This window comes from Lissotriton helveticus, chromosome 2_2 (genome assembly GCF_964261635.1).
Source record: "Lissotriton helveticus chromosome 2_2, aLisHel1.1, whole genome shotgun sequence".
Classification (NCBI taxonomy): domain Eukaryota; kingdom Metazoa; phylum Chordata; class Amphibia; order Caudata; family Salamandridae; genus Lissotriton; species Lissotriton helveticus.
In genome coordinates, this window is record NC_136060.1 from 297,413,257 (window position 1) to 297,429,702 (window position 16,446).

At 45.9% G+C, this 16,446-nt stretch overlaps 1 protein-coding gene across 1 annotated transcript in view; it reads right to left on the bottom strand.

Moving 5' to 3' along the window:
• Positions 1-16,446, bottom strand: part of LOC144821805 (ADP-ribosyl cyclase/cyclic ADP-ribose hydrolase 1-like) — a 212,759-nt gene that overhangs the window by 9,377 nt on the left and 186,936 nt on the right. Inside the window, exon 8 of the mRNA XM_078678980.1 lies at positions 4,797-4,883. Within this exon, the coding sequence (XP_078535106.1) occupies positions 4,797-4,883 (87 nt within the window). The remainder of the gene's footprint in view (positions 1-4,796; positions 4,884-16,446) is intronic.

The following is a 16,446-nucleotide window of genomic DNA, read 5'->3' on the forward strand; positions in this document are numbered from 1 at the left end:
GGTTTTCCTCATATCCGCCCTCATCAGGTTTATTTCAATCGTGACTTTATCGGTTTTGGTCTCCAGATTCGTTCCCAAGGTTGGGATCGCCGACATAATAGAGCCCAGGGATGGCTTCTCACCGGCTGATTTCTCCCCAATCGCCCCGTCCTCGTGTTCCCGTTGGTGCGGTACTGCATACTTGTCCAGTTTGTTCGTCTACACTGCAGCCGGGGCACCCTACGGTTTCATCATGACCAAGTCCTCGCCGTGTGGGGGGCACAAGGACTCCTCACCCCCCCACAGGCCAAATGCGGGCCGATCTCCGGATATCAGGGTCCATGGGCGAACACTCCAGGCACAATCTCACCACTTGTCACCCGCTTTGGTATGCGCTGCACATCAATCACGCAGCACACATGGATCCCTTCAATACAATCAAGAATGGGACTGGGCCAAGGAGACGCGCGGGTAGATGCCGCTCCCTATGCCTTAAAGTCTGTCCACATGCTGGACTGGGATGCCCAACAGTCTCTGCAGCTCAGCCGCTCCATCCAGCCGTAGATCTCACCGCGTCACCATCAAGAGAAGAGTCCAGCAGGAGCCACCATGAAGCTGAGGAATGTTCACTTGAATTGTCCCCTCAACCCCTCCTCACTTCAGTATATTGTATGGCGTGATCCGGATGGCACTGCCCGGCACACCTCTGGGCGCAGCGACATTTATAGGCCCACACAATAGGCCCGCAAGGCGCCGGCCCAAGCTTCACTTTACAGGGGGGCATCCTCATTGGGCAGAGCTGGGGGGGCCCGCATAGACGACCACAGCGTCCACTTGCCATATAAGAAGGGCCACACCCCCAGCCACCACAGCACTGTTCTTTTGTGCCCTGTTTACACCAGCACAATGAAGAGACCACTGGCGGCTCACCCCGATCGATGTCTGGCCCTGGGGAGCTCAGCACCGGCGGCCCACAGGTCATGCGGCCCTCAGGATGTCCCACACCAACACGCACTATCTCAGTGCCACTGGCCCCAAAGCAACAGACCTTGCATAGCCAGGATCCCGGGCCTCGCACGTCAGGAGCAAGCAACGCTCCAGACGCGACTCCGCCGTCCGGATCTCCGATATGGCCGAAGGGCAGGCCCTCCGTCGCAGCACACTGGGCACAGCTCTGTCTCAGGCTGGAGACACCTCTGCCTCCTCAGCATGCCACCAGGTACTTATCAGTTGCCGTCTCCGCTGTCCGGCTCCCGGATACAGGACGGATAATGAGGGTGAGAACGGGGGCCCGGACGGAGCGAAAAGGTTCTGCCGCCATCTTGGCCGGCGTCAAACCACCCCTTGTCTCTCCAATCTTGCACTGGGTAGAGTTACTGTACACCAATCTGACTGCCAGGATATGCATGGGGACATAATACCTACTTCTTTGACGTGGCTCGAGGTACAGAACTCGGCTGCCCCCTATCGCTGCTGCTGTTGCCTTTGTGGTGGAGCCTTTGGAGTGTATGATTCAGGAGCTGGCACCACAATGGGATCGTGTGGTCTTTGGACTTCCTCAAATAGTGTCCCTATATACAGATGACATGTTGATACATTTGAGAGCTGACCCTGCAGTGCTGCCATCGGTCACAGCTTCATATCCCTGAAGTCTGTCTGGATATAATGTCGCATAAGGAACTGGATTGGTGGTTTGACTCCATTAAATATGTGAGCATGCAGGTGTATTATGATCCGGATGTTTTGCTAGAGGGGGACCTAGGAAGGCAGTGACCACGATTCACCACTCCCATCCTTTTTGGACCAAGCTACCCCTGTCCTCAATGGGCAGGACACCCATTGCCAAAATGTTGGTCCTGCCATGACTTCTATTCCTTTGCAGCCTCTACCGTTGATCATCAGTAAGGACTTCTTGCTAAGTCTAAGAAGGGTTTTTGACAGAATTGATTTGGGGCGATAGCCAGCAACAGGTTGCTCTAAATAAACTATTTGCCCTCTTGGATAAAGGTGGCCTTGGTGCCCCGGACTGTGAATTGTACTATGCTGCAGCGCAACTGCAGTGGCATATGCAGTGGATTACAGGAGAGCTGTCTCCAGAATGTGCTAACATTTTTGATGAGTTGGCAGGGAGACCATTGTTGCACCGACTCTTTGACACTACTCCCCCTCGTGACACAGATAGAGTGCTGTTACGTACAGCACTTTATTTCTGGTCCCATTTGAGCCGCACCAGAGTGCGCAGGCTTGAGGACCATTATTTGGGTTCAGGATTGGGAAGCGGCGGGAATCATGACTTGGGCAGATGTGGTGACTGGGGAAGGCCTCTGTGCCATCAATGTTTTAGCGTTGGATAGTGGACTTGGTCCAGAGTAGTTCCTGATGTATTTGACCCGGTGGGATGTGATGCGTAAGACCTTGGGTTCTGATCTTGAGAAGCCTCCAACGTGAAGCAGCTTTATTGGAGGGAAAAACACCGCAAGGGTCATCACACCCCTTTACTCTGTGTGGCGGAGCAGACCAACTGTGGAACATACGCGGCTGCGGGATTGGTGGCAATAGCACTTGGGAGTGATATCACAGACACACACAGACACACAATAGGACCAATGCCTGCAATCGGTCAAACGGGTGACATGAAACGTGCGGTTTTGACTTATATAATTTCACTTCCTGCACTGTGCATATCTCACCCCAATGAGGATTAGCAAGATGTTCCCCGGTGCTACCAACGTGAATATGCTTCAGGATCTGTTGCAATGTACATAGATATGGCACATGACAACAAACATCGTGCTTAAACCCTCTTTTGAACAGTACAACAACAATCAACTTAGCAAGCAATTAAATATCATGCAATAAAACAATATAGACCAGAAAGAACAAGTAAATAGGACTATATATTTTATTTATATTCATGGATAATATCGGATTCATGTTTTATCCCTTATGTATATAGGGTATAAAAACTAAAAAATGTATTTTGTCAGAAGGTCTCACAACTCATCTATCGTACATAAAAAAAAATCAATGTTAAAAAATGTACAACAATGTGGAAAGAAAAACACAAACATAGCTACATATATATACTGTAAGCAAATGAAACAAAGCAGGACAAAATACACATAATACAATATACATAAAGTCCATAGATTATGTACAGGTTAAACATTAGGTTGTGACTAGGTTAATCAATCACTGGTAATTACAATTCATCTTTATCGTGATTCATCCTGAACTAATGATCCTCAGAGATAACAATTTTAGAAGTTCATAATGAATCACAATGAAAATGAATTACTTGTTCTTTCTGGCCTATATTGTTTTAATGCATGCAATTTAATTGGTTGCCAATGGGATTGTTATTGTAGTGTTAAATCTTTTCCTGTACTTGGAACTGTGATTTTTCACTAGGTGGTCCTTGTTTCTTTACAATGGTTACATCCTCTGTTGGCAAGTGTTTTTCCTATGCTAGGTTGATTATTTTGACCCATTCAACCACGAGGTTTTGTTGATAGGGGGTAAATTCCCAATGCACATGTCTTCAGTGCCTGATGCAATTGCCACATGTATTGTGCTGTCTACGACTCCCTTACTCTACAACGGTGTGAGGTTATTGTATGCCATATGTGTTTTTTCTGTGGATTGAATCAACACCATATACAAGCTAATAAAGATAATCACAAAAACTGGAAGAGGAGTGGTGGGTGCTGCAAGTGTGCATGTCATTTGCCCAGCCTGATAGGCACACGTTAAATCTTTCCAAAGCAAGCTGTGTTGCACAACTGGGTGGAGAACAGGCACAGGCTCTCAGTCCCTGAGTGTATGCCATGCCAACTTGCTCCAACCACTACTGGCATTTCTCTCATGCTTGTTAATAGTTTTGAACGCTTGAGAGCAGTGTCTGCATTGTTTAGGGACATTCACTAGACTTTGGGTGCCTGTGCTGGATTCATGTACTGCCGGGATCGGAACAGACCACCAAGGAAGCAGGGAAGTACACTTTTAATTTTTTTTGTTCAAAATAGATGCTTCTTTTGACTTACTGGCAGGCACTGTGGAAACTCACAACTCTAGAGCTCGCAATCATGGCCTATTATAAACACTGTTTGGAATGGACCACGATTGATAGCTTTGGTTTGTACCAGGGGCATTGCTGGTTTATATGGTAGTGCCTATCACTGGATCAAAATATTCTCCCTTGCACTGTCCCAACACTTTAATTTGACAGCATCATCCTCTGCAAATCAAGTATACATGTGCATGCGTATTTACAAGTTTTCAAAACTACTCACATTGCGTAGTGTATTTTACGTCAGATAATCTCTTCTTAATTATTAACTCACCATTCTAAGTATGTGTGTTATCAGGAAATTCAAGGATGCTCAGTGACGGCTGTGTGCTCCTCAACATTTTAATTTTAGTACAGTTATTTTTTTTTAATTTTACAATGTTTCATTAACCATTTTTTTAATTAATTGCTTCTATGCAGATTGTTTAAATTGTTCAACTCTGAAAATCACTGATACCAGAAATCACTAATTAACACCTGTTAAAGTTCAACTTTTTGCAATTAGTGTTCACCCAACACAGGCAAATAAACGCTTTCTCTTTCACACCTCTAACACTGAAACTAACGTACTGGCAAATACATTTAATTAATGTCAGTGTTAAAAGTATCATGATTGGCTTAGCCAATGGCAGCGTTTAATTCAGGGTTGAGGATTTGGAGTATGAAAAAGCTCATGCACTTATAATTGCATGCCCTGAATTTCTCCCTAAACCTACATTAATGATGCCAATAAAAGATGTATATTTACCAATAATTATCCACACAGGAAGAATGAATGTTCCATTTCTTTAGGGTACTTTCTAATTCCAAAAGTCTCGGACTGCCACACGAGTCTCTGAAAGTAGAATAACATGTGATGGTAAACAGTACAAGTATTCATTTCTGTTGGAAAATTCCTCTATTTGATGGTCACCCCTAATTTTCTCTCGTCGATGCTGCTGGTTTTTCCACTTTGCTCACTGGGATACTTCCTACCAGCCATGTTCTCTGAACCCTAAAGCATGTCAACATTTCCAACACTCCCGATTGGCATAGCCAACTTACCTATAGGTTCCTATTATATTGTGCAAAAGTGTACCCTGGGACTTTAGGTTAAATGTCGCTAATGGACTGGAGCACCTGTTGTGCTACCTCTGAAGTGAAAATGTAAAGCATGTCTCTATGCATGCATCTGCAGCCTGGCAGGCAGTTTTAATAACTGCCAATCTGGCTTGGCAAAATAAACAGCTTGTCAGGCCTAAACCTCCCTTTCTATTGCTTATTAGTAACACCTAAGTGACCATAGATTTTAAAAGTAGGACATGTCCCGAGGGGAAAACCCTCACACAAAGTAATTTTTCATATTAGCAAGACTGGCTCTTAAATGGAAAGCACTGGGTTACATTATAACACCTTATAATGCGTAACTTCATTTTGTGAGTAGCTGGAAGAATGATTCATGTTCTCAATAAAATAGTAATCTAAAATTGAAATTGTTTTCGCAGTTTCTGGTCATCACATTATTTAGTTTCTTTTCCGAAAATTGAGATTCAAGCAATCCTAGCGAAAAACCATACCAAATTGACATCATCTCCCACTGCACAATAGCCAACAGACTCCAAGACTCTGGGATTCGAGGACAGGTCTTAGACTGGACACGCTCATTCCTCACAGGCAGAAACAGAGAGTCAGACTCCATCCCTACCTCTCAGAACCAACAGAGACCAGATGTGGAGTAACCCAAGTATCCTCCCTCAGCCCGGCCCCACCTTTTCAACATCTACATGGCCCCGCTCGCTACCATCTTCAGAACCATGGGATCAATATCGTCTCTTACGCCGATAACACCCAGCTCATTCTATCGCTCACCAGAGAACCCAACATCACCGGGCACAACTTCCAAGAAAGGATGAAAGCCATCACAACCTGGATGAAGAACAGCTGCTTGAAACTCAATTCAGAGAAAATAGAAGCTCTAATCCTAGGCTCCACCCCGTCAGCTTGGTACAACAACTGGTGGCCCCCGCCCTCGGAACTCACCCACCCCGACACACCATGCACGTAACCTTGGCATCATACTGGGCTCATTTCTAAAGATGAACCACCAGATCAACGCCGTCTCCTCAGCCTCTTTCAACACCCTGCGCGTACTCCATAAAACTTTCAAATGGATCTCCTCCAAAGCCAGAAAAACGGCCACACATGCCCTCATCAGACTAGACTATGGCAACGCCCTCTAGCCAGAATCAACAAAAAACTCTGCAATCTCCAGACTGTCTAGAACGCCACAGCCAGGCTAATCCTTGACATCCCCAGGCACAACCACATCACCCAACACCTCCTCATCGCAGAAAGGATAACTTTCAAGCTGCTCACACACGCGTACAAGGCCCTCCACAATATCGGGCCACAATACCTCAACAACCGTCTCTTCATACAAGCCCCCAAGAGAAACCTCTGTTCAGACAACCTCACCCTGGCTGCCATCCTATGCTTCTACAGGAACAGAGCAGTTGGAAGATCCTTCTCCTACCTCGCAGCCAAGACCTGGAACAACCTCCCCATCCACCTCTGGCAAAGCCCCACACTGCTCCAGTTCAGGAAAGAACTCAAGACTTGGCTCCTAAAATGACCCCAATGGAACTGCACACACCACCCCCCAGTGCCTTGGTACCCTAACGGGTGAGTAGTGTGCTTCACAAACCCCTGATTGCTTCATTGATTGATTGATTGATTGGTGGATTGGCCTTATTCTGTACAAATTCTGAAATCCTCACATTAAGTTTTGAGATTCAATAAAGGCAGAATATGCATCTTAATCACTGAGACCTTGCCAACAATCAAAATTGGTGGCTTCTGCCGCCTGTCTAATTTATCCCTGATCTTTCTAACTAAGGAAATATAATTCAGAGTATAAAGATCATGAAGGTCCTCTTTAACCTTAATCTCCATACACATCACGGGGCTGCTGCTATAGACTTTCTGAAGAACTTCATGCAGCTTCTTCATGTCACTGTTGAAGGGCAGCATCTCTGTCTTTGAGGTATTTATTGTTTAACCTGCAAAAGCCGAAACATTACCTAGAAGTCATAACACTTTCTTAATAGAAGCAGGGCCTTCCATCCTCCTCAGGGCACATGCAAGGGGTTCAGTGAAATCTGCAAACAGTAAATGTGACAATGGACACCCTTGCCTTGTGGCCAGAGAGATATTTATAGGGGTTGAGATGTTCCTGTTTAATGCCATTGTGCCTCCACTCCTTGATATATTCTTTCAATTGTCCTAGGAAGTAGACAAGGAAATTTCATTTTTCCAAAGGTCTAAATGAAAACTTCACCAAATCAAAAGTTTTTTCAGCATCCACAAACAAGACTAATACTGGAATCTAGTTAGCTGCATAATAATCCATTGCTTCAATTAGTATTGTGTCAGTGTTGGACTTGGCCCTTTTTGCAGGGTCATCCCTGAGCTTTTTGCCTTCCTCCTATATTTTTTCTGACCTGTTGTTGGCTATTTAATGACTCTGGGCACTTTACCACTGCTGATCAGTGCTAAAGTGCATATGCTCTCCCTATTGTAAATTGATGTATTAATTAGAGATTCCATGATTAACTATTTGGTTTACTTGTCAGACCCTAGTACAGTGCACTGAGTGTGCCCAGGGCGTGTAAACCAAAATGCTGCTAGTGGGCTTGCAGCACTGGTTGTGCCACCCACAGAAGCGACCTTGTAAAACGAGTCTAAGGTCTGCCATGCAGAGCCTGCGTGCAGTCTGCTACTGTTATGCTGACTGGGCAAGTGCACCCACTTGCCAGTCTCTAAACCTTCCCTTGACTTCATATTAGTCACCCCTATGGTAGGCCCACGGGCAGGGTGCTTTGCAGGTATAAGGTAGGACAAGCCCTGATGTGTGTGGCATGTCCTAATAGTGAATTACAGCCATTTTCATTTTTCACTATTGCAAGGCTACCTGTTCTCCATAGGCCAGAATGGGCTGCTAGATTATTACATGCTTATAATCCTAGCAGACTCAGAGAACATGGTAGAAATTCGAGTTAATATGCCTGGACTCTGAATAATAAAATACATCTTTTAGTGAAGTTTATTTTAATATTCTGTGTTTGCAAATACCACTTTTAGAAAGTAGGTATTTGCTTGCCTAACCTTTCAAGCCTGCCTCTGCGATGTTGTGTATTCCTTCGTCTGGTTTTGTGAGTGACAGGGCTGGGGGATTCCAAGAGACAGGCTGGGGCAGCCCGGTGGTGAATAGGGAGATCTGCATCTAGATGGGAGGGAGTAGTTGCACCTGAGACCTGAATAGGACTGGGCCTTCCCTCTACAATGCTGGCTCCACCTCCTGTGGTGTGTCTGATGTCTCTGCCCTACACACTGAAAGAAGAGAAGGAAGACTGTCAAGAAAGTGCTCCATGACTGTACTAGCCTTCCAAAATGCTGGCTCCACCTCCTGTGGGGCATCTGATGTCCCTGCCCTGCGCTGTGAAAGGAAAGGAGAAGTCTGGTAAACAGAGTGCTTCAGAACTGGCTTGAACTGGGCACAGGCCCCTCTCCCATCAGAGAACAAAGGATTTGGTGGTATAAATATTGGGACCCTGATCCCAGGAAATTATATCACTTCTGGACTTACAAGACAAAACCTCTGCTGAGGAGAAGGAACCTGAAGAAACTGAGGAAAGACTATTCCCAAGCTGAAGTGCTGCATGGGGGATTTGCCTGCAGTGGTTGTCTGACTGCCAAAGAGAGGAGAAAGAACTTTGTGGACTTTTCTTTCATTTTGTGCAAAGATCTCCAATGGCTTGGAAGAGAGCTTGCCCACTGACTGAAGTCCCAGGACCAGTGGACGTCACCAGCCTTTGTGAATTGCTGCTGGAAACGCTGTTTCAGTGGTGACAGAGGCAGGGAACTGTGACCGACTCTCACGACAGGCCCGGTGTCCTCTAGGCACCGCATCAAGCAACGTCCGCTTCAACAACGCAAGCTCTGAGCTTACCGACTTCGTCCTGATGGCGTCACCGAACCGTAGCTTGCACCGCGTCTGGTGGACACCGCGACATGCAACGCCTCGCTTCACCAACTCGTACTGGTCTGACTGACGTGGTCACTGCAGCTGACTTCGAGTCCTGTGAACGCACCGGAGTTGAGCACCGCCTCGCACGCTTCGCGATGCACCACCCGACTCGCACCGCTGTCCGGACTGATCGACGCCAGCTCCCAAACTCCGGCTCTGTCGCCGCAAGCTGCAAGCACCGCATCGAAGCACGGTCTCGCCCTGCAATGCAAGCCTTGGATCCACCGACTCTGTCAATGGGCCGCTGCCTGCACCGCATCAAGGGACAACGCGTCCTGCAACGCTTCCTTTCTGCACCGTGGAGAACACCGGAACCGGCTCGCACATCCGTGCCGGCTGCTCCAAGTAAAAGGTACTGTGACTGAATCTGTCGACATTTGAGTGGGCCCGTACCAACGTGGTCTGCTGGATTTGATAGACTCTGTGTTATTTTCAACCACGCTGTAGCCCGTCCGGGCTACCGACTCGCACAAAACCTTGATTTAAGCCTTTTTACAAGAACTCTTGAAATCTAATAGTTCTGTGGATTCTTTTTGTCATTTATTGGTCTTGTGGTAACTTTATATAAAATAGACTTCTTTTTTACATAAAACCTTGGGTGGTGTCCCTTTGTAGTGTTGTCACTGGGTTACTGTATGTGGTCACAAATGCTTAACTTATAACGCCTCTGAGATAAAGCTTTGCTGCTCATGCCAAGCTACCCAGGGGGTGAGCAGGGGTTATTTTAGGAGTGTAATCCCCTTATCCTGACTACGGGAGAGGGTCCCTATTTGTCACAAGTACATACCTGTGCCAACTACCCCCAATTCTAACAGTCACTACAAACCCTTTCTGAACTACTGTCACTAGATCCGTTATTACTTCTGATAGTCTCCTAGCAAGGAGCCTCATGAAACTCTTGTAATCCCGAACTAAGAAAAGTGATAGGATAGTAAGAATGCACCTGCTCGGGCTCTTTTCCTTCTTAGGAAATCAAATTACAATTTCTTTCTTAAATGAAGGGGGCATGGTTGAACAGCTTTGTAAGTGGATTATTTAGGTATTTAATCATCAATGAGTACCATTCAGGGGGGTAGCCATCCTCCCCTGGAGCTTTATATCTTGGATGTACCTTTAACACCTCTACCACTTCCTCTATTTCTATCGAGGCAATCAATCGCCTGCAGCTTCCATTGCCAATGTGTTATCACAAATGTACAATATCTTCGTCTGAAGGTTCAATATGTTCTTCATACATTTTATGAAAGTCTGTGCTGAAAACAGACTCTATTCCCTCTTTATCCCTTACAATGTGTCCTGTAGTGGGGTCTTCTATTTTTGGTGAAATTATTCTGAACCTTTCGAGACCGAATGTGCCATGCCAACAATCTACCACTAACCTCGTATAGCTGTTGGCCATTGGTCTGGGAGCTTATAATCTCCCTCTCCAACAAGAAATTCGGTAGTTCCTTCCTGGCCTCTTCTCTAGCTAAGTATTGCGGCTTGTCTGGTACCTGCTGTGGCCTGATTTAGGCACTTTGGAGTGCTTTTAAGAGACTTAATAGTTTCTCATTCTCTATTTGTCTCCGGGTGCTTTCATAAGTAATAACCACACCCCAAATGTTTTCTGGTGATGCACAGCCTCTGTTCTCCAAAAAAAAGAGTTGAGTCGAGTTTGTTATCCCATCTCTTCCAACAAATCGTACTTTGAAAGTAGGGCTTTATTAAAACATCATCTATACGTAAGAGTAGTTATAGAGAGCGTTGGCACTTCCAAGCAGTCTACTTTATGATCTGAAAAAACAATTAAGAACATAAGAAGCTCCTACATTAAGAAAGGAATTGGAAGTAAAGAAAAAAGCAATTCTTGAAGCCATCTGAAACTGGACAGAGAAGAATGTATACTATTTCAGGGTGGGGTTTGATATAGGCCAGGGGTCAAAAACACCTATCTCATCCATTAACCTAATTATGGCTTGGGCCACTCTTGGTTTACATTGTTTAGCCTTCGGGCTGCTCTGGTCCAGCTCTGGCCTTTGGACCCAGTTAAAACATGTTTCAAAAATTGAGCAAGATGAAGAATCAAAGCATACATAGTCTCCGGTCCATCAATATTTCGACTGTAATGTAGCAATCAATGTAATTGGCACATGCTCAATTAGCACCTCTACAATCTTCCATCTCTCTTTCTCATCTGTCAATTATTTAATATTATCACTGCTAAACCTCCTGCTTGCTAAAACTGCAACCCCTCTGTGCGCTGTTAAAGCAGTGGAATGCAACAAAAGTTGAAATGGCCCTCATGTGGCTCACCCGAATTTCTCCTTAATTATATGAGTCTCCTGTAAAAAGACAAAGTTGTTTTCGGTTTTCAAGCCAATACAAATGACCTTGCATTCCCTCCAGTTGTTGAGCCCATTCACATTCATAGACATGCAAAGCTTATACCCATCCACAGAGCTCTGCTATTTGAACCATATTACCATAGTGCCCTCATGGTCCCCCTTTTCAATATCCTGTTTCTTCCTACCACCCGCATCTTATTCTAAAAAACAATATTCTGATTCTGGAAACTGTTTTTTTTATTTAGTCAGCAGCTCTACTAGCAAGCTGTTAGTCCTCCTCCCAACCGCACCTTCCTTCCCCCCCACCCACAAACAATCCACCCGCTGTCCCCCTTTTAGTTTCTCATGCGCCTTCTTCACTTTCTTGATGTCCTGTCCACCCTTCAAGTGGAGGGCCATATGTATCAAGGTACCAATTAGCGATTCTGTAATAGCGATTTTTAAGAAATCGCTATTTCAGAATCGATAATTGGTATGTATCAAGAAAATTGCAATTTCTTAGCGATTTCTTGATATTCCTTAATTGCGAATTCACAAATTGCGAATTCGCAATTAAAGAATACTTTGCCATTCATTTCTATGGGCCAGGAAGCCCATAGGAATGAATGAGAAGGTATTCTCAATTTGCGATTCGCAATTTTCTAATCGCAAATTGAGAATAATTTCAAGGGTGCAGGGGTGTCCAAAGGACACCCTGTTGCACCCCTGAAATATGCATGGGTGCACATGTGGCGCACATACATGTATGTGCGTCTCATGGCACTTTGAAAAATGCTGAAATGTGCATTTTTCAAGGAATTCGCAACTAGAAGTTGGTGGTAATTTGCGATTCCTTAAGGCCATTTAGCAAACTTTTTTGGCTTCTTACATTGCATTTAAGGAATCGCAAAATTTGCGATTCCTTAAATGCAATGGCAAAATAAGGAATCCCAAATTTTGCGATGTCTTATTTTGCATGCAGATTTGGGTGATACTTACCATTTTGCGAAAATGCGTTCGCAAACGCCGAAACTCTGCGAATTTTGGCGTTTGCGAACGCATTATGGCCCACATGCATCATTGAGACAGTTTGCACTTCTTAATTTGCGAAAAATAAGGAATCGCAAATTAAGAAGTGCAAAATGGTATGCATCATTATTTTCGGTATTCATTTGTGATTCGGTAAAAATCGCAATTTTTACCGAATCCCAAATAAATACCGAATTCTTAAGTTAATTTTCGCAATTCCCATTGATTCCTATGGGCCAAAAGGCCCATAGGAGTCAATGGGAAGGCATTAGCAAATTGCGAGTGGCACTTTGAAAATTTCATGGGTGCAGGGGGGGGTCCAAAGGACCCCCCCCTGCACCCCTGAAATGTATTTTTCGCATCATGTTTCACACACACATGTCCTAAGGACATGTGTGTGTGAAACATGAATGTTGAAAAAAAAACATTTTCAGCATTTTAAACACTTTTTCCAAATTTACCGAGTGGTTCAAACACTCGGTAAATTTGACACCCTAATTGCGATTTTGCACTTTTAAAAGTAATGATGCATTGCTTTTAAGAAATCGCACATCTGCGACTTCTTAAAAGCAATCGCAATTTTAGAACTCGCAAAAATGTTACGAATTCTAAAATTGCTTCATGCATCCCAAAAAGCACTTTTGGAATCGCAAACGGCCGATTTTAAGGAATCGCACCCTTTGCGACTCCAAAAATGCTTGATGCATGTGGGCCTTGGGCATGATACATATGGCCCTAAGTGACCTAGTTCCAGCTACACCACTCCCCACAGTCAGTCAGTGTGTTGAAAGGCAAAAAGAACAATCTCCCCCCTTTCAGTGTGTTGAAAGATAAAAAGAACATTCTCTCCTCCATCATATAACACAGAAAGTCAGAAATGTGATAGACTTAATTACAGTGACCTATTATCTTTGAAGTTCTAGCAGATAATTTCTTGCTGCCTTTGCCTCATGAAAGATCTTAAAGGTCCAATTCAACAGCACCGCTAGCCTTGCCAGCTGCATTGTTATAGTTGAGCACCCACTGCTTCATCTCAATTCCTTCTAACGCACGGAGGACTCAAAAGTCATATCAGGAAAGACCTGAAAACTGAAACCCTCTTGAGACTTAATGCTCTGTTTGATTATTGTTTATGAAAGAACGTTCTCTCGAACTTAAAGTTTTCAAAGTTCACTAGCAGTGTGTGTGGTTGTGCGGCACTAGCATACTCCATGAAAGGGATACAATGCGATCTCATGCCTGTGAGTTCTTCTTTAAACTCCGGGAGAGCAGGGGTTTTAATTAAGCTTTCTATAACTTCTACTGGTGAAGATACCAATTCTTTTCTTTTGGGGAAACCCAATAAATGCATATTCCAGTTAGAGTTTAATATATATTTGCTGACCAGAACTCTCCCTGGGTATCTTCCAAAGCAGAGACTTGTATTTTTACTTTCTCCAATTGAGCCAAAGAGGAGTCAATCTTCTTCTCAATTTCAGCAAATCCTGTTCAGCAGTCTTTCACCAAAGAGTTATTCAATGTTGTGTGTTAGACTTGGCATCTTTTGGCGTGTTTCCCATGAGTTTTTGCTTTTTGCCCTCCCGGTTTTGACTCTGTTTTTGCTGGCGTGGTGTTTTTATGCACTTTTCGCACAGCAGATCAGTGGTAAAGTGCAAGTTCTCCTGTGGTAAAGTATGTTATGGATTGGTGTTTCCATGATTGACTGTTCGGTTTTCTTGTCAGCCCCTAGTAAAATGCATTGAGTGTTCCAGGGCCTAGGAACCAACTGCTAAGAATGGGCCTGCAGCACCGATTGTGCCACCCATGTGAGTAGCCCGGAAAAGGTAACTGCCATGTCGACTTGGCCCGTGCACTCACTGGCCAGTCCCTAACCTTCCCTTTTCTTATATGTAAGGCACCCCTATGATAGGCCCAAAGTACCCCTATGGGCAGGGTGCAGTGTATGTGAAAGGTAGGACATGCCCTGGAGTGTGTGACATTTCCTGATAGGGAATTACAGCCCATTTCGTTTTTCACTATTGCAAGGCTACCTGTTCCCCATAGGACAGAATGGGAAGTTTGTTTATAACATCTTATAAACATAACTGGCCCTGGGAACTAGGTGGGAAAATAAAGTTTCGTATGCCTGAACTCAAAATCTAACGATGCATCTTTTATTAAAGGATGTTTTTACATTCTGTGTTTGAAAATACCACTTTTAGGAAGTAGGTATTTTCTTGCTCAGTCATCCTGTGTGCCTCTGTTGGAATGTGGATTGCCTGTCTGGGTTTTGGACGACAGATGGCTAAGAAGCAAGGGTGGCCCCCGATAGTCTAGGTAGATCAGGAAAGTGCTGATTAGACCTGGGCTGCGATGGGGGAAGCGGGGGGAGATTTCCTTGCACCTCAAAGGCTAGTTCTGCCTCTGACAATCCCATCTCTACCCCCTGCCGAGAAATCACTCCAGAGAAGGCAGACCTGGTTCTGGCTGGGCACAGACACCCTCTGCCTACAGCACAGCTTTCCAAACTTTCCACGTCGGTGACACACCTTTTCGACAATCTTCATCTTGTGACACGGTAATGCGAGCGAGCGTAGCGAGCGAGCTGAACTTCCTACAGGGGGTTCTCTCTCCTCTCCGTCTCCCTCTCACTCCTCTCCCTCTCACTCCTCTCCCTCTCACTCCTCTCCCTCTCGCTCCTCTCCCTCTCTCGCTCCTCTCCCTCTCTCGCTCCTCTCCCTCTCTCGCTCCTCTTCCTCCTCTTCCTCTCCCTCCTCTCCCTCTCTCACTCCTCTCCCTCTCTCACTCCTCTCCCTCTCCATCCTCTCCCTCTCCCTCCTCTCCGTCTCTGTCTCCCTCTTACTCCTCTTCCTCTCCCTCCTCTCCCTCTCCCTCTCTTCCTCCTCTCCCTCTCCCTCTCTTCCTCCTCTCCCTCCTCTCCCTCTCCCTCTCCCTCCTCTCTGTCTCCCTCTCACTCCTCTTCCTCTCCCTCCTCTCCCTCTGTCTCCTCTCCCTCCCTCTCTCCCTCCTCTTCCTCTCCCTCTCTCTCCCTCCTCTCTGTCCCACTCCTCTCCCTCTCCCTCCTCTCCCTCTTCCTCTCCCTCCTCTCCCCTCTCCCTCCTCTCCCTTCTCTCCCTCTCCTCCCTCTCCCTCTCCCACTCCCTCCTCTCCCTCTTCCTCTCCCTCCTCTCCCTCCTCTCCCTCCTCTCCCTCCTCTCCCTCTCCCTCTCCTCCCTCTACTCCTTCTCCTCCCTCTCCCTCTCCCTCTCCCTCCTCTCCCTCTCCCTAGACTTCACCCCCAGCTCCCCAGAGTTCTTTGGATTTGCTTGCTGCTATTTTGGGCCTTCTGAGGAACTGTGTGTCGCAACGAAGAGGAAGCGTGTCGCCATCGCTGCTGCTGCCGTCGCAACTCTGAAGGAGGGTGTCACCGCCGTAGTTGTCGCACTGCACCGCATCAGGAGAAGAATCTCGCACCAAGGTCGGAGTGTGTAGCCGTCGCTGTGCCTGCCGTCGCAACTCCAAAGGAGGGTGTCGCCGCTGGAACTGGTGCATCGACCAAGAGCACCTCGCATCCCCGAGAAGCGTGTTGCCGTCGGAGCTGCTGCCGTCGCATCTTTGATGTTGCCGCTGTAGTTGTCGCATCGAGCGGAAGCTTCAAGCATCGTGGGAGAAGAGCGTCGCCGCTAGAGCTGTTGCCGTCGCATCGTAAGGGTTTTGCCGCTGCAGTCCACGCATCGAACCGAGGACTTCTCACATCCCCGAGAAGCGTGCCGCATCTGGAAGATCTTCACGTCTTTATTTCTTTGTATCTGAACTTTGCCGCATTTCCCATCGATGCAACATTGCTGGTCGTGGAAGCGCAACGCAACTTAAGGTACAGTGACGCAGAGTAACGCATCTAAGAACTGACCTGAACTAAGCTTAAATCCACCATCTTAAAGTAATCATAGTGTGTATTTTTGTCGTTCATGGTCTTGTGGTAACTCTATCTAAAGTCTACTTATTTTCGATATAAAACCTGT